Raw genomic sequence first — 22,077 nt, 5'->3', positions numbered from 1 at the left:
CAGCCGCCCCGGCCGGGAAAACACGCGCCCCTCGGGTATCTCACCGCAGCGGATTCTCCCTGCCCGTTCAGCTGTTCCAGAATGGGGTACGTTGTCTTTTTGGTCTCTGTCGTGGCTCCGGGAGCTGTTTCGTATTGTTTCTGTTTCTTTAGTTGCTTTTCTGGAGGAGGAACTAAGACCCGCGCGTCTTACTAAGCCGCCATCTTCTCCGGAAAGCCTACATTACCTTTTTCTGCCTCAGTCTCTTCATTTGTAAAATGTAGATTATGATAGTACTGTATAGAGTTGTTGTGAAGCCTGTCCTTTTGTTAGTTTCATGATCCAACCTCTCCCTCAGCACTGGTTCCCTTATCTATTAAACTTGCCAGAGTTGCTATGTTAATTATCTCCCCGTATCCTTGACTTAGCATAATATGGCCTGCAGCCTTTCTGCTCTCTTTGCCATTTGTTAATTCAAAACCCCCACTGAAGAGTCTTCATGATCACAGTGATATGCCCACCACCTGGCTCAAAAACATCCCGGCTGCGTTTTCTGCGAGGAGCCTTGCGGGCCACCGTCCTCCTCCAGTTCCTCTTCAGGCTATTCCCAGGTGGCTATGGCGGTGGCAGCTTGCGATGTTGGGCTTCAAAAGAAAAGCTGTAATCGATTTAACCTCTACTGTGGGGATGTCAGGTTGGGGTTGGCAGCGGTGGCAGCGCTACTCCTTCAAGAGGGCTGCTTTCTCTCCAGGGAAGGAGGTCACCGCCGGTAGATTGTAGGTTCTTTGAGTAGGGGTACATTCTACTGCATTTGGTTGTCCTGGCACCTGGGGCATTGCCTGACGCCCAGTGGATTTTCAATAAATGTTCAGGGAATGAATTTGATTTAGGTTAAGGGTTGACTGACAGTCTGGATTACAAAGGCCAGAGGGACACAGGAAAGAACAATTCTGTTCCACTGTTTTGTTTTCACAAAATAATTTTAATAATTGCAGGTAAACTATGTGCTATAAAAAAAGTATAAAACTTAGAGTCAGAATTCCAGTTTCCAAATATATGATAAATCAAATGCAAACCCTGTTTCCTTTAGAAATAAATGTAAAAATTCTCTAACAAGGATTATTTTATTTTTGCAAACACTTACCTTCCTCACCCACCCTTGCATCCCTTCCCCACCCCTGGAACCACCAATCTGCCTTTTATCTCTGTGAATTTGTAAATGATTAATGTTTTTAAGGTACTTTCATGTCGCAGCATGTCTCATGGCTTCAATTTTTCTTATGGCCAAATAACATTCCACTGTGTGTATGTATTACATTTTGTTTATTCACTCATTTGTTGATGGACACTTGGGTTGTTTTCAGCTTTCGGCTACATATTATGCTGCTATAAGTATTGGTGTAAAAGCTCTGTTTGTGACCCTTTCACTCTCTTTGGGTACATACCTAGAATTGGGATTCTAGGTAATATAGCAATTCTATATTTAACTTTTTGAGGAGAAAAGTGCTTTCCACCTGGCTGCATCATTTCACATACCTATCTACAATGCACTAGAGTTCCAATTTCTCCACATTCTCTATAATACTTGTTTTCCACTCTTTAAAATAATAGCCTTGTGGGTATGAAGTAAAATCTTGTTTTAATTTGCGTTTCCCTAATGGCTAATAATATTGAGCATCTTTTCATGTATATATTGTCTGTTTGTATATCTTCTTTGGAGAAACATCTATTTAAGTCCTCTGTCCATTTTTAAATTGGGTTGTCTTTCTATTATTGAACTTGTAAGAGTTCTTTATATATTCTGGACATTAAACCTTATCTGACATATGGTTTCTAACTACTTCTTCCCATTCTGTGGGATGTCTTTTCACTGTCTTGATAATTTTCTTTGATGCACAAAGTTTTAATTTTTTTTTTTGCATGGGCAGGCACCGGAAATCGAACCTGGGTCTCCAGCATGGCAGGCGAGAACTCTACCTGCTGAGCCACGATGGCCTGCCCCAAAAGTTTTAATTTTGATGAAATCAAATTTATCTGTTTTTCTTTTGTTGCTTATGCTTTGGTCTCATCCAAAAGAATCCATCACTGAATCCAAAGTCTTGAAGATTTTCCCCTATGATATCTTTTAAGAGTTTTGTAATTTTAGTTCTCACATTTAGGTCCTTGGCCCATTTTGTATTGATTTTTATAAATGGTATGAGGTAGGGGGTCTAACTTCATTCTTCTTTATGTGAATATCCAGTTTTCCCAATACCATTTGTTGAAGAGACTAGTCTTTCTTCACTGCATGTACTAAACATCCTCGTCAAAACCAGCTGGACATAGATATGTGGGTCTATTTCTGAACTTTCAATTCTGTTCCACTGATCTAATTGTAAATCTTGTGCCAGTACCACACTGTTTTGATTACCATTACTCTTGAAAATCAGGAATTGATTTTTGAAACCTGTTCTTTCTCAAGATTGTTTTGGTTAGTCAAGATTATTTTGCAGTTCCTGAGGATCAGGTTTTCCATTTCTGCAAAAAAGGTTGTTGGAATTTTAATAGAGACTGCACTGAATTTGTATATTGCCAAGGGTAATATTGACACATTGTGGTAGGGGGCAGTCCTAGTGTGGTCAGCTGCTTTTCCCTGGGACCCACAAATACATCCTGTGTTCAGGACCAGGCGTGTCAGCCAGTGGGATAAAACACAATCCTCTAGTAGATAAAGGGACTGCCGGTACATTCCTCCCCCTATTGTCCTGAGCATATGTAAATATTAACTGAAGAAAGTTTGGCGAGCATGTTTTATGACATCCAGCTCAAACCATACTGGTATATCTGTCCTTGACAGAGAGGGAGTGGGGTTCCCCCACTACAGAGGAACACAAGAGAGGGGTGCTGTGCATAGAACACCTCCTTGCATCTACCACAGACTGAGACACACAGGCTACAGGAAACGGTGCCCACTAGTGAAGGTGACCTTTTTCTATCTCTTCTCTACGTGAGTAAAACATCTTTTCATCGGCGCCTGTGTGACTGGCAACCCTGTATCGAAGAGGTCTGACTTCTCTTTAAGTATCACTTTCTGACAGACATATATTAACGACTCTTCCATCCATGAACATGGATGTCTTGCCAGTTATTTAGGTCTTCTTTAATTTCTTTCAGCATGCTTTGCAGTTTTCAGTACACAAGTCTTTTGTTCCATGGGTGAGCTGCTAACATTAGACTTAAAATATATTTCCTTCTCCCTACCAACTAAAACATGTTACAAAAGAAGGTCCTTTAATGGTTCATCTCACCAGGAGACTCTCTAAGTATCTACACAACCAGAAAATGAGATAAGCTGCAGTGATTTTGTATGTCCAATTGGGTCAAGATCACATGTGCATGTATATAGTGATTCTTCTTTCCCGTGGGGGTGCCCAAATTAGACAAATCAATAAAGGAGCCCCCACTTTTAGAATGTATCTTTAGTGTAACAAACAAATCCAGTGTTTAGAGGAAGTGAACACACCTGAATGTTATGGCTTGGAAAATTTAAATGTGTATTTATGCTGTTTAGGTAGATTTAGAACATTTGTTTGAGGAGTCAATAGAAAAGATCCTAGCATGAATTAAAAAATTAGTCTTGAGAATTTGGTCCATTAGACAGAAAAAGAGGATGCTCTACAATATTGAACAGTTTTAACAAATAACTTCTCCATTATAGTTTTTTGAAATGCTGGGTTTTATTTTCCCTCAACATTGATAGATGCAAAATTCACAGGATAACATTTACAAATAAGCAATTGGTTTGCAAAGCCAAGTTTTTCCTTATTTCCATTTATCTGAATTTGCTAGAGATAGTCACTTGAGAGGATAAATAGGTTTTTTTTTTTTTTTTGGATCAACAGTTTAATGACCATTGAGGAAGAAATTTTCCTTCTCAAATCTGAAGACATTTATTTTGCCTTTAAGTGTGTCTGAGGAATTTAGCACTTCACAAATTCTATGGTGATGCAAAGGTCATTAAGTGAAATAAGCAAATTCTCCAGGTTTAATTTAAATTTTAAATTCTCATCTTCCCAACTATAAGAATTTTTCATAATGTTTCAATCTTTCTTATTTCATACTTGAAAGAAATCAATTTAAAATTCACTGAACCCGTTTTAAAAATTAACTACTTCATATCAAACATATATGAATTTCCAATATGTGGGCAAACAAAAGATCATGGTAAAAAAAAAAGATTCCTTACCTTAAAACTGTAAGAGACATACAGATCATCTAGACCATCCAACGTTTTCCTGATGCAGAATGCCAGAGGTTGGGTATCTCACCAGAGATCCAACAGTTAGATGGTGGTTAGTCAGAGCCCAGCACTCCTATCTTCCCCACACCCAATTTTAAATTCAACGATAAAGTTGACAAAATAGGCTTCTCATTTTGTAAGGCTGGGAAGTTGAAGAAGTCTAGGGTCAATGACTTGTTTCCCATGTGTATCAATTTATTTGGCCATTTTGTGGTCCCAGGTTGAGTAAGCTATCTCACCAAAGAGTATGTGTGGTCACAGGAGTGTGTAGGAGGGACCAGTGCAAATCTTTTACTGCTACTGGACAGATAACCAAGTCATCTCCCTGGAAGAACAATTTGAAACGCCTCACCTTTGGATTAGGGTGACGGCCGATGACAAGGCGAACGGGTCCTGGTGGACATTTGCTCAAGATGGCATGGACTTTGCTTAAAGCAGCATGGCGAACGTTGACTGAGTTCACTTCCAGGATTTGATCTCCACGGCTAGTTAAGGCAACAGAACCAACAGTAACAGCTTTTTAAAAGATTTCCTCCTGGGAAAGGTTTATAATATGAATTTTTTTCCTGAATAGTTTAAAGAAGTAAATGACATCCTTTCATCTTTGTGTACATGTGAAAAAGCAACACATTCACATCAGATTTCAGATAATTTCAAGTTAGATTTTGAAATTGCAAAGGCCATGATGTGTATTGTACTGGCATTTTCAGAAACAGTAAAGTTAGACAAAATTGATAATTAGGGCAGCAATGAAGGGTACCATTTCTTGAACACATATTACATGCCAGGCACTATACTAAGCAATTTACATAACAATGCTTTGAATAGTTATTATTATTCCCATTTTGTAGATAAGGCCACAGACTCAGAGAGGTCCCATTCAGATGTCACACGCTGTTGAACTCAGATCTGACTCTTGATCTTCATGGATAGTCCCTCAGCCACCACCATTTTCTTTCTTCTTACCATCTTGAAATGATTATTGGAATATAACTTAAGGAAGAAACATCTGAAGCTCAAAGGTTACCCAAGAATTCATAAAAATGTTTCAAATTTGAACAAATGAGAAGTTGGGGACAAGTTGCCCATTCTGACTTCAAATTATAGGGAGAGAACTCAGTGTTGGAGAACAAAGACTCTTTATATGGGGTTTGAAGAATGTTCATTTGGCAGGCACCAGACATATGGAATCATTCAAGAAAAAACATCATCTTGGGATGTCATTAAAGGATTTTTTTCCTTGGGTTCTAAAAGTATATTTTCTTTAATGTACTTTGGATGATTTGCTAATTTTTTTTTCCAATGGAAATTTGCTCTGATGATTAACTAAAAATGTAATATAATCTATTAACAGAGTCCCCAAATGGCAAGCTCAAGGAATGGCATTTTGACAATTCTTCAACCACCCAAGGACATAGACGCTTACAGGGGAGAAATGTGATACTGTTTGCACAGGGTACTTTGTGCAATACGTGTATATTCTTGTGAAGTTCTGGTGGGCACAGACCCATTGCAATTACTGTATAAATAGAACATCTATACATCTGTTATATAATCAGCATACCCATACATCTCTTTAATGCCACAACCCAATAATCTGGATTGAGAAATCAGACACCCAGTGATTTCAAACAGTAGGCATCTAGGTATCACTACTTTGAGAAACCCCTGCTCAAAAATTAGTGAAAACAACAGGAAAACTTCAAGAAATAAAACTTAATAAGAATAGCTTCCCATTTAAAGGCATCATATCAGAACTCTTTTGAGCCTAATGATGCTGAGTACTTCCCAATATCACATATAAATTTTACATAAATGAATATAAAAATGGAAGAAAATATTTAGGCAATCATAAGATATTCGAGTAGAGCCGTATTTTGTCAACTTTCTGAAACCTAGCTTCTCAGCCCAAATAGAAGAAGTAGATAGGCTTGGGAGTGCTACAGTAACAAGATCCACGGTTGTGTAATTCACCCAAATTTCACGTATATTAAGTTGTCATATGGATTGCTACTAATTTGTAATTCTGGCTGTTATTGTAAATAGTACAAAAATTTAGAATTCCATTAAAAAAAAACACCAAACAAAGATTTAGAATTTCACAAAGGACTGTAACAGAGCAGGTATTTTAACATGTGCACATCCCCATAATCACAAGCACACCAGAACCCTGGACCATCAGGCTTACATACCTCAGGTTGCTCTCCATCTTGGCCACTGATCCTGGGGCGAGGCTGTGAATGTAGATACCTGGAGGACTGTTTTCTAGAGCCAGGCAGCAGGCTCCAATGCCTAGTCCAACTCTTGGCTCTGTGAGAGGCATCATTTAAAGAAAACAGAACCAATAATTGCACAATAACCGGAACACAAGTATAAGTAATTTGGAACCACATTAAATTTCTTCAGACCAATAACCACTTATTTTTTGAGCAGACTCAGAATGTAAATCCTGCTCTTCTCTGTCAACCCTGCCATTGTTGGTTCATATAGTAAGTCACTGCTGACCCACGGGCACCAAGGCGTTGTGGATTACCCAACGTCCACTCCCTGCTCTGACTATAAAGCCTCCTCAAATCTGGTTTTGGAGACAGGTAGAGTATTGCATTCTAATTCTGGAAATACAACTTTAGGCTTTCTTTTACCACTCTTTTTAACAACTAATCTTTTGGTTATTTAGTTGCTCATTAACATTTCTATAGTAGGGAGGGAAGAGGAGGAAACGAAGATGGAAAAAAAATCCAGTAAAACTTGGTATTTACTCATGACTGTTAGTTACTGATGTTAACTGTATTCTCAATTTGTATTCATATCCAAAAGGTAACTATAAATGTTTTGTTCAGTCATCTTTAAAATTTTATGTTAGCCTTAGAATTAAACTATTCAGTGATGTTTTTAACCGAAGACATTTGGTGTCTGTATTGAGAAATCAGACAGCCAGTGATTTTAAACAGTAGGCATCTACATATCACTACTTTGAGAAATCACTGCTCAAAAATTAGTAAAAACAACAGGAAAAGTTCAAGAGATAAAACTTAATAAGAATGGCTTCCCATTTAAAGGCATCATATCAGAACTCTTTTGAGTCTAATGATGCTGAACCATTATGAGTACTTCCCAATATCACATATGAATTCTACATAAATGAATATAAAAGTGGAAGACATTTGGGGAGAGTTTAACTTTGTGCTACTAGTAATTTCTGTTTCCTTTTGTAAAATGACTAAAATCTCTACTTTTGATCTGACTGTCCATTTAGAGAACCCATATACCGATAGAAGAGTCTTCCAAAAGAACAATTCCTAGAGAAATTCTTTTAAAACTAACCCCCCAAACAGATTACATGCTTACACAAACTAGAACAAATGCATGTCACTATCACAAGGAGTTAACAATAGGGTGGTATATAAGAAAAAATACAACTAATGAAACTATGGACTACAGCTAACAGTAATATTGTAATATTCTTTCATCAAGTGTAACAAAGGTACTATATTAATACTAAATGTCAATAATAGGGGGGTAGGAGGGGTGTGGGATTTTTTTCTTTTTGAGCTAATACTGTCTCAAATGGATTGTAGTGATGAATGCACAACTCTGCGATTATACCAAGAGCCAATGATTATACACTTCGGATGGACTGTATGGCATGTGACTAAAATTGTTTATAAAAAGAGAAGGTCACTAAAAGAAAAAAAAAAGATTGCAAGTTGTTATTTAAGAGACTGCAACGAAAGTGAGGACTGGCTAATCTCACCTTTGTTGAGTGTCACTTCCATGACAATCCTGTCCTTGGGCCCAGGGGCTTTCCGACCCAGGGATGAAGAGCTGCCTTCGTCGGAGCCTGCCATCGAGGTTCCCCCACTGGCGTTGAAGTTCGGGGAGCTGGATCTGCTCATGTGTGTGGGTGTGGAGCATGGGGTGAGGCTTGGGCTCAGTAATTTTGTGCGCACCGTTAAGACAAATAATCCACTCCGTATTTGCTGAGAAAACAAGAGAAGAGGACTAAAATATTCAGACTGTTCTACCAAAGAGTGAAAAATATCTCATCAAACCAAAACCAGAATAAAGGGGGAAAAAAAGAATAAAGTAGATCAATAAGAATGCTATTACCTTAAAAGTGTGAATGGCTTCTTGAAAAGTCAAGCCCTTTATTGGTATTCCGTTTACATCTAGGATTTCATCTCCTGTGACCAAACACAAGAATTACATTAACATCAGTTAACGTACTAGTATTGCTTGGTCAGTAGTAGAACAGGATACCGTGTGGTCCCTAATTTACTACTCTGTATAATGACTTCTGTCATTCCAATCCACTTTCATTAGGTTAGCTCCCAGCAATGTCATCAAAATGAAAGAATTAATGACAATTCATATTCATTAGCAGCAATTCTGTATCTCAATTTTTAATTAAAACTAGTATGAGAAGCATTAAGACCTTAGGCTGTAGTCATTGCCAAGTTTGATACTAGATGCTGTACACTTGGAGAACAAACAACAAAACCGAGTGCCAAGGCTTTCTTCATAGTCATTGTTTAAAAACTCAAAACCCATTGGCAATGAAGCATGAACACACACAGTATTCGAGAAGTCACTCTTATATTTGCACAAAGACAAGCTGTCCTGGCCTGGAACATCACCATGTATATAGAAAATGGTTTCAAAGAGACAAAAGATTTGCTGAGAGTTTGTTGAGGAATGGCAGCCCCACCTCCAGTTTACAGTCGAGAAGTTTCTGCACATTGATTCTGTACCTCGTATTCCGTCATTAAGCTGGAAAATCACTACATGCTTTTATCTAAGAGATTCTTATAGGGTAATGTCAAATTTCTCTATCTAATCTAGCTTTATCCATCCATCCATTCTGGACTCATCTTCAACTCTGAGAAGGTATAGTTAGGTCATTTCTCAAACTGTTGATAGTATCTGCTGGGCCTAGAGAAGAACTTGAATATTCTGCTGATTTATCAGAGCTCATTTCTGATTTGTACTCTGATGACAGTCTGTGTTTTGGAAAGTAGTTAATCAGAAACAGTACAAAGATGTCCCAAAGAGAAGAACAGATGAAATTTACATAGTAGTGCAGTACAGAAGAGATGAACCCTGTAGATGAGTGACAAAAATGTACCATGCATTTGTTCTGTGACTTTTTTTTTCATAACTTCTTTTATTATACAGTATAACATATATACAAAGCAAAGAAAAAAAAAAGGAATAGTTTTCAAAGCGCTCTTCAACAAGTAGTTACACGACAGATCCCAGAGTTTGTCATGGGCTACCATACGAACTTCTCACATTTTCCCTTCTAGCTGTGCCAGAATATAGGAGGCTAGAGGGCTTAAATATTTTTTATCATCACAGTCGACTTTTTTTCCTTCTTTTCTTGTGAAATATAACATATATACAAAAAAGCTATAAATTTCAAAGCACAGCACCCATAATTAGTCGTAGAACATATTTCAGAGTTTGACATGGGTTTCAATTTCACAATTTTAGGTTTTTACTTCCAGCTGCTCTAAAATACTGGAGACTAAAAGAGATATCCATTTAATGATTCAGCATTCATGTTCATCTGTTAGGTCCTATATTCTCTGTATAACTCCACCATCACTTTCAATCTTTCCATCCCTTTCTTTAGGGGTATTTGGGCTATGGTGATTCTAAATTTTTCAAATTGGAAGGGTCTGTCACTAATATGGAGTTGGGAGATGGAACTATCTGATGTTCTGGAGAGGCTGGGCTAGGTTTCAGGATTTATCTGGACTAGGGACCCATCTGGAGGTTGTAGGTGTCTAGAAAGTTACTCTAGTGCATGGAACCCTTGTGGAATCTTATACATTGCCCTAGGTGTTCTTTAGGATTGGCTAGAATGGTCCTGGTTGGGGGTTGGCAGGTTATGATAGGTAGCAAGGTCTAACTGAAGCCTGCATAAGAGCAACCTCCAGAGTAGCTTCTTGACTCTATTTGAACTCTCTCTGCCACTGAAACTTTATTAATTACACTTCTTTCCCCCATTTTGGTCTGGATGGAATTGTTGATTCCGTGGTGCCAGGTCTGGATTCAACCCTGGGAGTCCTCTTCCATGTTGCCAAGAAGACTTTCACTTCTGGATGTCTATGACTTCTCTTCAACGCAATTATAGAAGTAGTGAAATAAGTGAAATAATCTATGTTTAAAAATCACCTGGCATGGACAGTTACTCAACAAGGTGAGGAAGTTTATATTTTTGGTTTTTTTATGTCCACATAGGAAAGGATAGAAATGTTCAAATGATTGCACATGCTCTTAAAAGTTTATAGAGGATTCTTTTTAGACATATAATTTAATAGGTTGAAAATCCACTCCATTGACACGCATTTCTTAGAAATGAACACATATGATAAAACAGGATTTAGGAAAATTGAGTGCTGTTAATCTTTCCTAACCTTGATTTTTTTCTGTTTTTCTCTGATCTACCAGCAGTGCAGGATGAATCTCAATCAAGTGAACACATGGCACATCCATTATAAAAAGGATCTGCTTGAATTTTACATTGTTCTGAAACTAGACACAAATAACACCTGGGAGTCAACCCTACTACTAAGAGAGAAAAATAAATACTCTACCATTGGAGCTGTAAGTCCAGTCCCATCTTATCAGTAGCATACAGATTTCTACAGTTCCCTCTGCCTAAAAAGGGGAACTCCACTTCCTTCTTTAAAAAAAAGCAAGTTTAACACACCACCACCTACAGTTTGGGCCAGCTGAACTGAACTGTGATAGCATTTTTGAAGCTAACTAGAAAAATTCTGATTTAATCTTTCATGAAGGAAGCATATTAAGGGAGGTTAAAATAAAATCAGGAGTCATGTTTTGGTGAATGGCATTTAAAATATATTCAGAAGTTGGTGATGATTTTGCTTTATAAATACAGAGTCTTCATCCAGACAAATATTTCATTGCAAATAGACACAGCAATTCCATTTTTGAAAATCCCTTAAATGATGTAGGAAGATGTATTATCATATAAAGGTCTGTCTGGTTGGGATATGCCCACTACCCATGGTTTAAAAAGATTTTCTCAATTGGGCCACAGTGCCTCAGCAGGCGGAGTTCTCACTTGCCATGCTGGAGAACCGGGTTCAATTCCCAGTGTTTGCCCATGCAAAAAATATATATATATCTATATATTTTTTCTCTTCAGTAAAAGCAACTACTGTTTCAGTACATAAAGGAAAGTTTGACCTACTGAAATTTTATTTTCTTGAGTATTATGATATGTTCCAGAATGAGGAATGAGTTCAGATTCTCCTGTATTTAAGTAGGTAGCAGTAGTAAGGTGAAAGGTAACCTGAACTTAGATCAGAAAATTTGGGTTTGAATTCTACTTTTGCCCTTATTTATTGCACCCTTATTTACTAAGGGTGGGACAGCCAGTCACTTAACATTTCTGAGTGTCAGTTTCCTTGTTTGTACAATAATCTCCTCAAAATGCCTACTTGAAAGGCATGTCATGAGATTAATGAAATAATTTAAATATGTGGAAGTGCTTTGTAAATATTAAAAAATATATAAGGCAATTTTAGCATTTAAAGATTTTAATTTATCATGTCTAATTGGGTACCTCAATCTTGCTTTAAATTATATTCAAAAGCAACTGACTACTTTATATTTATGCGTGGCAAAATAGAAGGTACTGTGGAGCATACAAAAGATGTTCATTTGGGAATAAAACTATGTGGCAGTTTCTTTCTTTCTTTTTTTTTCACATGGGCAGGCACCAGGAATCAAACATGGTAGTACTTTTAACAAGATATTAAACATCGACTAATGGTGAAATATTCTACTTCCTGAGGCAAGAATGTACCGCAAACTCTCAAAATTTGTATTCATCATTATGAATCAAAAGGACAATAGGTACTAAAAGAGCCTAATAAAAATAGGAAGCTATTTTTCATTTATTATCTCATTTAATCCTCACAGTTCTTCAAGGTAGGTATTAATATTCTAAGTTTACAACTAAAGAGACTGAAACTCAGGTTATATCAATTGTCCAAGGACCCAATGTGGTAAGGTCAGTTCCAAGCCAGGATTTCTCAAGTCCCAAACCCTTGGCATTTGTACTGTGCTATGCATGTCACATCTTGCAAAGGGACAAATTCTCATGGAATTGAAGTTCACTGTCATTTACTGAGCACCACCAAGAGGCTTTCTCCTACCTTCTTTAAGTCTTCCATCCTCTGCAGCTGATCCATTTGGGAAAATGGTCTTGACAAAAATCCCCATCTGTCCTCGAATGCAGTCTCGACCTCCAGCAATGCTAAAGCCAAGGCCCTGCACCCCAAAGCAGATGGAGATCCAGGTTGACAGTTTTGCATTTTACCTCGGGTAGCTTTCCACTCCAGCATTTAACTGAAGGTGTCCCTTCCAACCAGGCTTGCAATTATGCTAATCAAGCAGCTATAAATCCAAGCGTACCTTTCCTTCCCCATTCCCCTTCCCAGATCTATTTGCATCGCAATGGTCATGCATTATATTAAAGGGAGAAAGTCTTAAGTGGAAACATATGAAATTGCCAATATTCAATAATTACTGACCTCCCAAACTGTCGATTTCATATGGAGCAACTAAATAGCTGATGAGAGTCATTTCACACTATACAGGTACAGCTTTTGTTTTATTCTTTCACTTCCATCTTTCCATTTGTATGATGTTAAAGTGGATATTTTGATATTGTAGAGTATCAGGTTTTAGTATCATTATTTTTGTGATCATGACAATGCTATGAAATTCATTTAAAAGCATGACAGGGGTTTTCCCTGGTGCTGCAGGTTTTGCTTTTCTTACAAAAGAGTTAAAAATTGGAGGCGTTAATTCCACCCTCTTTTAGGTCACAGCAGCCAGGGGCTAGTGGTTTCTTCCCTCCCAAGAGCAAAGAGGGCAGGACATTCTCACACTCTGAGACCGACAGGACAGAATGCCAGGGAATGCACTCAACTGTATACAGAGGTAACTTAATCTATCCCTCTTTAAATTTTGATCTTATTTCATATAAAACCAACAACAATAAAAAGTAACCTTTTTTTTAAAATTTTTTTAAAAATATGCTCATGTTCTCCTGGAGGGCAAAAACAGCCTACAGAAAACACCTCACCTTTCCTTTTTCTTTGTACAGCCCAATGATGGAGATGACAGATGGCCGAATGAGTCTCCAGGGCGATTCCACCTGGGTAGTACTCAAGGAGCGGGTAGACTTCTTCACGATGTGGTATTCCTAAAAGCAGCACACAGCTAAGTCAGAGACATTCTCATTTATCCTGCCGTGGCCCCTGGCATAAAAATAAATACAGCCAGACCCGAAAATCTCAGTTATCTTTTTTTTGTTGGATGGTCATTTCCCCGCCGCTTCCCCTCTCCCAGTGGCTTAAAGAAAGCTTACTATAAATAACAGTGTAGATTAGACACCGCAACAGATTGTCATGCCTTCTTTCTCCACATAAAGGACTGCTTGGAACCTCAAACACCTTGTGTTTCTCTTTCCTCAACCACATTCCATAGATCTTGCTTCTTGCTTTTTGGAACTGAGTCAGGAATGAAAAAACCACAAGGCCTTGGAGATGCAGGACGACCATCCGTGACTGGGTTCTCCTTGGGAAGCCATTCCCACCCCCATCTTCATGTCATAGTCATGGTTAGAAAGTATCACCATTTTAAGTTTATATCACTCATTCAAAAATTCAGCAAGCCCTTGCTTTGTATAAAGCTCAAACCACAAATCCAGACAACTATTAGTCCACATTAAACATCTTGCCGAGAATCTGCAACAGCTTCAGTTCTAATCTCTCACTACTTGGAAAATAAAACATTTTTCCATAAGCCACACCCTTCCTTCCTGGCACATGGCAGCTCAAATTGCAATCTCTTCTTTCTGCCCATCCCACAATGCACACAGGTATAAGCAGGGAACCTTATTTGCAAATAAACAAGTGATACATTTAATCTTACTACTAAAGCATTTCTCCAATCTAGCACCTTGTTATTTTTCTTAGAATAATAAATTCCTTAAATGATGCAGATATTCTAGCATAAGCAAAAAAAAAAAATCACTTCATGTTTAACAGGAGATATCAAAACATTTTTTTTAATCCTTAATGTGTGCATGTTATGTTCAAAGGCAGAAAGGAGATGCCTGCCAATGATGTTTCTATGTTCCTAGCAATTTAGAACAACTATGCTTTGTAATTTTACACAGTATCTTCCAGGATTGTTGGACTCCCAGACTGATTCATTAAAAAAATGATGTGGGCTTGGCAAGGTTATTCCCTTTTTTACTGAAACCATAATGGAGGTTGCTAGAATAGCCCATGGGTGTTCAATCCTAGAGAGTAGAGGTTCATGCTTGGACTTTTTAGAGAGCTTTCTCTGATTACCAAACTCCAGCATCGCTTCATTCCATTTCCCCTTTGGCAACCAACTGGAATCAAAGGCCTGTACGCTTCCTTTGTCCCTTTGCCCACACTTTCCAGGCCCATGCTATACGATAGGGTAGCCATGTCCACCTGTGTCCATCTGAACTTAATTTGAAATGAATTGAAATTAAAATAGAAAATGCAGTCTTCATTCAGTCTAGCCACTTCTCAAGTGCTCAATAGACCTATGTCACTAGTGATGACCTTACTGGACTGCATGATTCTAGAGCACTTCCATTACTGTAGAAAGGTTCTGTTGGATAGAGTCCCTCTAAATAATAGTTTTGTATGGAGGTGGAGAGTACAAGGGGAAAAAATTAGAAAGCTTGGGAGAAAACAAAAAAGGAAATAAAAAGAGAAGACACAAGATAATGGACAATTTGAAAAGGGAAAAACTCTTCTGCATAATTTTCTTCTCTAGTCTATGCTTCCTGGTTCAAGAAGCTGGCTAGAAATTAATGTTTATATATGGTCAGGTTTCCTTGGCAGGTAGTTTAAGAAATCACCCTCGTAACATTAGACGTCTGTGGCTGCCATGGTGGCGAAACCCTCTCTTTGTTCCCACTAAACTGCCTGACCACATGCTCTCCTAGGACTCTTTAATCACCATTGGACTCTGCTGGATCCTTCTCAGCGGGTCTTAGACCTGTCTCTAGTCACAGGTTAGCCTCACTTTAACCATGTCTCAGGCAAGTTTTTTCCCCATGTTTTTCCTAATGCCCCACTCCCCTAGATTAACTTTGAGTGAAGTCAACACAAAACAGCCTGATCTGCAAACCCTGTCTCTGACACTGGCACACTGGTCAGGTCGAGAGTGTTAGAAGCAACACAGATAGGTAAATATGACCATATAACCAATCACAGGCATGATATGATTCTGGCACATCAACTTGAGCAAAATACTTAATCTCCCTGAGATAGTTTTCCTAACTGTGACATGGTTAAAATGCACTAAAAGTGAGGGCCTGACTCAGATGACCTGAGGTCCTCAAGAACTCCACAATCTCCATTACTTGTAGGGATCTTGCTGCCACACCCGCCTCCTCCAACTCTGCTTCCAAAGTATGTCTAGGCACAGCATGTCATCGGCCTCTGGGCTCAAAGAAAATGCTACAAGTTCCCCAGAGATTGACACTGTCCAATTGGTCCTGACTTGAGGATAATGTAGTTTAGGAGGAGACTCCATGCACAGCTATGATGCCCAGGGCTCTGATGAGCACATGGCCTGGAAAAGCAAAATAACCACCGGATATACTTGCCTCTGCAGTCCCTGCTGACCGTGGCTGTTTGAGTCATGACTGGGTAACTGATAAGACCCCAGGTACAGCACAGACACACACACCCCTCCCTTGCTCTCCCCCCACCCCACACATACCCATCTAGCCAGTTGTGAGGCCGACACATGATGCTCCCACTAAACCAACTACGGTGGTTCAACCACAGACGGGGAGACGCCATTGTCTCCTGGCAACCGAATGCCATTTTCAGTTCCAAAACACACAGGAGGAGGGGGATTAAGATGTTGGGATCCAATAATAGATGTTTTCCCCATTATTTTTAACTACTAGGCGGACTTCCTTCTAGCTTCACTAGATAGACGTCACTCAGTACCCTCTCTCTCTCTCAGACGTCCTAACCCCAAATAGTCCCAGCCCATGGAGATGGGCAGTTCCTCACAGCATGGAAGCTCCTGTTGGTCTTTGAAGGAAAAGAAAAAAGCCTAGAGGCCTCCACCTAGGGGTAGAAAACAAGCCCTTCTTTCCCTAATGAAAGGTTTTCATTTCCAAGGGCTACTGATACTAAGTACCACCTGGTGGCTTTAAACACCAGAAATTTATTCTCTCACTGTTCTAGAGGCTTGAAATCTGAAACCAAGGCCTCAGAAGGGCTCTGTTCCCTCTGAACTCTGTAGGGGTTAACCCCTCCTTGCCTCTTCCCAGCTTCTGGTGGTGTGGGGGTGATTTTTGGAATTCCTTGGCTTGCAGCTGCAGCATTTTAATCTCTGGCCTATTATCACATGGTTGTCTTCTCTCCATGTCTCTTCTCTTCTTACAATGACCCAAGGCATGTTAGATTAGGGACCTGCCCTACTTAGCATGACCTCTTCTTAACTGACCTAATTCTACCTGCAATAACCCTATTTCTAAATAATGTCACATCTGAGCTACCAGGGGAGAGAACTTCAACGTACCTTCGTGGGGGTGACAATAAACCATGGAACTTGACTGACCTGCGCTGCTCCAGCTGAGTCCAGCAGCTGGGGAAGAGAGTGCTTTCGGCCATCGCGTGAGACCTCCAACATCCTGGCCCTGGGGTCCCCATTTCGCACCATCAGCTCATTATATTCTTCAACAGATTCTAGACGGTGTATACCCCCTTGAAAACGAAGGGAAAGAACATGGCTTTTTATGGTTGGAAAACAGTCCACAAGCATGCATAAACTTGCTACGTTTACGTTCACATTCATGGCATCAAAGCACCAAGCTCTCCAAGGTCAAGGACCAAGGTTTCTGCAAGTTGGCTGCAAGTTGAGGCCATTAATGCCAGACTATGAAGAAAATGCCATTTTTGAAGGGTCCACATTGGATAAGGAGCAATATGTATATTTGACTTAACACATGGTTGCTAGGTTAGATTGGTTGATAATGCAATAAATAGCAGGAATGCTGTCAGTAGATGGTTTTCAGCTGATGGAAAAAAGACATTCTGGGTTGGTATAGTTTTATCATCAGGACAGATCCTTTTCTTCATGTATAGTAACTTTTTGTTAAAGTATAACAACTTTAGAAATGTTTACAAATCCTTAAATGTTCATACAGTCTCACTGAAATGTCACAAAGTGAATGTATCAGTAACCATCATCCTGAGCAAGAACCAGAGAAGTATCAGAATTTACAAGCTCCTTTGCTACCACTAACCAGCCCTAATCCAAGGGCTTCTAACATCATAGTTCAATTATCCAGACTTCTAACATCATAGTTCAATTATCTAGACTTCTAACATCATAGTTCAATTCTGCATGTTTTCAAACTTTATAAAAATGAATTAATACGATACATACTTTTGTGTGTGTGGCTTCTTTTCCTTAGCATTTAGGCTAGTGAAATTTAGCCATGTTGCTGCATGCAGCAGTAGTTTGTTCATTCCCATTTCTGTATAAAACTTCATTATATAAACACACTATAATCTCTTTCTCCATTCTATTGTTGATGGACATATGGCTTGCTTCCAATTTTTAATCTAGAACAAGGGTCAACAATTTTTTTTTGAACAGGCCAGAGAGTAAATATTTTAGACCTTGCAGGCCACAAATGGTCTGTGTCACATCTCTCTGACTCTCTTTTTTTTTTTACAGCCCATTGAAATGTAGAAACCATTTTTTTAGCTTGTGGGATAATAAAAACATCTGCATGCTACAGTTGTTGACCCTTGCTCTAGAATATGCTGGTACATTTCCCTTGCACATGCCTTTTCATTTGTGTGCGTGCCCAGGAGAAGGGTCGCTGGGTCACAGGCATGTGTTCAGCTTTACCCATGCAATCCCACCAGCAAGTATGAGTCCCAGTTTCTCCACATTCTCATCCTCGCACACTTGGTATTGTCTTCTTAATTTGAATCATTCTGGAAGATATGTAATGGTGTCTCCCTGTGGTTTTAATTTGCATTTTTTTTGATAACTCATGAGATTGGGCTTCTTTTCATATATTCATTTGTAGTTGGCTACCCTCTTGCATAAAAATTGCAGTTCAAAACTTTGGCCCATTCTTTTACTGGGTTTCTGGATACTTTTTTTGTTGATTTATAGCAGTTTTTACTTTTTATTTTTAATACATCTTGGATATAAATCCCTTTTAGGGTCTATAAATTGTAAATGCTTTTTCCCCCCTCTGTGCCTTTTCACTCTCTTAATGGCATTTTTTCATGACCTAAAGTTCCTAATTTTAATGTAGTTCATTATATCATTTTCTTTTCTTTATGGTTCTTATTTTTGTGACCTTTTAAGAAATCTTTCTAGTAGTAGTGGTTTTCAAAACACCTTTATCAAAATATATGCTAACTTAAAATATGATAATTGAAAGAATTTAATCTTAAAAGTTAGATCGATTACATGTGAATATAGCTATAATCACATTATAATGTTTAGATTATATAGAATGCATACTTTCTTTTGGAATATCAAGTTCTCCTAGACTATTTAACATTTTATTTGATGACCTGAAATTTCAATTTACCTACAAATTTCTCATAAAGTTTTCAATGGACTACTACAGGATGATTTTGTACTTAAAAAAAAATTGTATATTGGTGAGTTTTTTTTTTTTTTTTTTTTAGAGAGGGAGGAAAGGAAGGAAAGACAGAGAGAAGGAAGGAAGGGAGGAAGAAAGGGAAACATCTTTAAACATTTTCTTGTTTTATTATATTTTGTTTGTTTGTTTGTTTTTTACATGGGCTGGGGCCGGGAATCGAACCGGGGTCCTCCGGCATAGCAGGCAAGCACTCTTGCCCGCTGAGCCACCGCGGCCCGCCCTATTGGTGAGTTTTTAATAATGGTTACAAATTAGAATGCTGAAACAGTTATATTATAACGGACTTCACCTAAGACTTGTTTTTTCAAAAGCCAAATATTAACTTTGTGATATAAATTTTCAAACACCTGAAATTCACTGGCAGCCAAGGAAAAATTTCACTTACAATCACTACCCTAAGGCATTAAACATTGTAAAATCAAAAACACCAAAAGTAAAAGGGAAGCCTGCTAGCAAAAAGGGAGGAAATAAGGAAAACTCCAGGTCAGAATATCATTAACAATGTTTCATGAAAAACAGACATGGATACTTAGTCATTTTGGAGCCAGACTCGGCAAAACCTTAGTGGAAATGGCTGGAATGCCTCTTTACAGTTCCTCCCTAATAATTCATGATGTAATCACTCATGACCGCATTAATCTCTCTTGGCATGCCTACTCATCTGAAAAAGACTTGCTAGAAGACGGTTTCTTTTGAACTGTCATCAGCAGATGAGAAGCCACATACGGTAGTATCTTTAAATAATATACTGATAAGTGAATACCAGAGTGATTCATTTTAAGAAAATATTAAATAAATACCCAAATTTGCCAAATAGACAAATTAGGGGCTCCTCACATTAAAATCTCCTGATTCAAATGTCCTTAGACTAATCCTGTTCCACTGTACTAAATGAAGACATAACTCCTTAAGCCTCTTTACCTTTTCTCCGAATTACTCTTTACATTTTTTTCTCCCACTCTCCAGTTACATGAATTCCTTGCTCTATCCTGATGATTCTCAAAGGAGAGGGTTTGTCCTCCTCCTGCCTCCTTTTCAAACATGGAGAGCATCTAAGGATCATCTGAGGTTTTCCCAACTTTGCACCATCATCTCCCACCCCAAGATTGGGCTACGTCCTTTGCCCTCATTGCCCTGACAAGTTCTGCCAGACTGAATCACACTGTCAGGGTGGATCTGATGGCTGAAGAGGAAACTCCGTTGACAAATACTTTAACCAACTACTGTGTTTTTTTTTTAATCCATTGTCCCTAACACTGTTCGTTCAGTTTCTCTAAGCACAGACCACTGTTCTCTTCCTCTTCTATTTTACCAAATCCTGCCAAGTTACGAGCCCTCCTTCGATCTCGTGTCCTCTGGCAGCCTGCGCTGAGGGCCACAACCCAGAGAGATGTCCAGCTTTGCACCTCTCGTGTGCACCTTCTCATCAGCCATCATTCAACATACATGTGTGTCACTGCCCAGAGGGGTGACAAGTTCTTAAAGAAAAGGCCTTCCTGCCCAAACCCATTTAAATCCCTTCCCCTCTTAAAAGCAAGAAAGGAGAGACCAATAATAATGAAAATGATGGTGCTGAAAATAACGTGCATGGTGACAATGGGGGTAGCGGTAGCAGCTATAACCTGAGGTCCTAGGGCATGCCCTGCTCAGGAATGGTGGTGACATACACAGTCTCTCAACTCCATTCCTTCAATAGGGGCCACTGCTTAGTAGCTACTTACACTTATTTATGGAATAAATGCACATTATAATCCTCATTTTACAGATGATGAAACAGATCCAGAGTGGTTAAGTAACTCGTCTGAGGTCACACAGCCAGGATGGCACAGCTGGGAACTGGACATGCTGCTACCTGAACTCATGACCTCATCGTGGGTTTCTTCCACGATTCTACATTTCCTTCTTATGACCCTGGATGCCTGGGAAGGGGCAGGAGGAGAAGGTAGCATCCATTTCTGGCAAACAGGGACAGCCTTGGATTTACTGCTCACCACGATGCACTGCTTGTTCCAAATTAACAGGGTGAATAAATCTAGAGAAACATAGGGCTGGAAGGTCTTCCAGTTATATCTACCTCTCCACAACTGTATCTGCAAAAAGCCTCCGATGGGGGAGAAGGGTTCTGAGATTCCCAGGCAGCAGAGAGAGAGGTGGGAAGAAAGCATGCTGTCTGGGAGGCGCTGAGTGAGTGACCTTCGGGATTCCCTTAACTTCTCTGTCCTCACCCATAAAATGAGGAATGTGACCACTGGTTTCAAAGTTCTCTGTGTGTCCTCGGAGCTCTGTGATTTCTCCCAGGAGCCCATTTATAAAGTGTTGATCAACCCTCCCCAAGACAGCCAACCCGAAGATCTCCTCTGTGCCCCTGTGATGCCCCCACCCCAGATACACCCAGGATTTAAGTTTCTTTCTCTTAGGATTTGCTCAGCAGGGCTCAGGAGGAGCTGAGATCTTTCCCAGGGGTTCCCCTCAGACTGCACGTCGCCTCCGGGCCTCACCGCTTCCCAGTCACAACCCACATTCTAACATGCCTCCTGACCAACACTGCCGAATTACTGTGAGTTACAAACACAAAACGATCATTCATTTCACCCTGTGGATTTCTTCAAAGGATGGACTATATACAAAGTCCTCCATGTACCTGAGAATCAGCTCCACGGTGGGGCGGGGCAGTGGGGGAGGGAGAAGCTCTGGGTTCCAGGCACAGACCCCCCTCTCTGCACCGATCTGGGTGGCAGGAGAGGGCAGCTGATGCCTCCCGGACGTTACACACCGCATACTGCTGGGCACAATTATGTGAGCTTCAAAAAAATAAAATCGGCTCAACCTTTCCAAGTTGCAGTTACCATCCCTCTTTTCTCAGGTGAGGGGCTGGAAGTTCAAGGCGGTGAAATAAGCAGCCCAAGGTCACACAGTAACTCAAGAGCTGGGATGCAGCCGGCTCTGCCAGGCGCCTCCTGCTACCTGGACGTCTTTCAGGCATGGCGAGCCAGGCTGACATCTCTGTTAGGCACAGCAGACAGGATGCCAGCGCCCCACACAAACGTTTCCATTTTAATTTCTTCTA

At 39.5% G+C, this 22,077-nt stretch overlaps 1 protein-coding gene and 1 long non-coding RNA gene across 12 annotated transcripts in view; one reads left to right on the top strand and one right to left on the bottom strand.

The window, feature by feature from the left end:
* The window catches only part of PDZD2 (PDZ domain containing 2), a 462,289-nt gene that overhangs the window by 62,456 nt on the left and 377,756 nt on the right, over nt 1-22,077 (bottom strand). For all 10 annotated transcript variants that reach the window (XM_077116902.1, XM_077116903.1, XM_077116908.1 and 7 more), the window contains 7 exons: nt 16,934-17,079; nt 13,389-13,508; nt 12,454-12,568; nt 8,369-8,442; nt 8,013-8,238; nt 6,451-6,568; nt 4,611-4,743 (listed from right to left, as the gene is read on the bottom strand). In XM_077116902.1, coding sequence (XP_076973017.1) covers nt 4,611-4,743; nt 6,451-6,568; nt 8,013-8,238; nt 8,369-8,442; nt 12,454-12,568; nt 13,389-13,508; nt 16,934-17,079 — 932 coding nt within the window. The remainder of the gene's footprint in view (nt 1-4,610; nt 4,744-6,450; nt 6,569-8,012; nt 8,239-8,368; nt 8,443-12,453; nt 12,569-13,388; nt 13,509-16,933; nt 17,080-22,077) is intronic.
* On the top strand, nt 6,767-13,678 carry LOC143647195 (uncharacterized). Of its 2 annotated transcripts, none has more exons than XR_013157907.1 (5): nt 6,767-6,849; nt 10,308-10,463; nt 10,718-10,870; nt 13,125-13,243; nt 13,410-13,678. It is a non-coding gene; the product is annotated as an uncharacterized LOC143647195 (long non-coding RNA). The 2 variants fall into 2 exon arrangements; XR_013157906.1 differs by having other exon boundaries at nt 10,715-10,870.

The sequence above is a fragment of the Tamandua tetradactyla genome, chromosome 9 (genome assembly GCF_023851605.1).
Source record: "Tamandua tetradactyla isolate mTamTet1 chromosome 9, mTamTet1.pri, whole genome shotgun sequence".
NCBI classification, from domain to species: domain Eukaryota; kingdom Metazoa; phylum Chordata; class Mammalia; order Pilosa; family Myrmecophagidae; genus Tamandua; species Tamandua tetradactyla.
The sequence above is the reverse complement of the archived record's forward strand: the minus strand, read 5'-3'. Positions and strand labels throughout refer to the sequence as shown.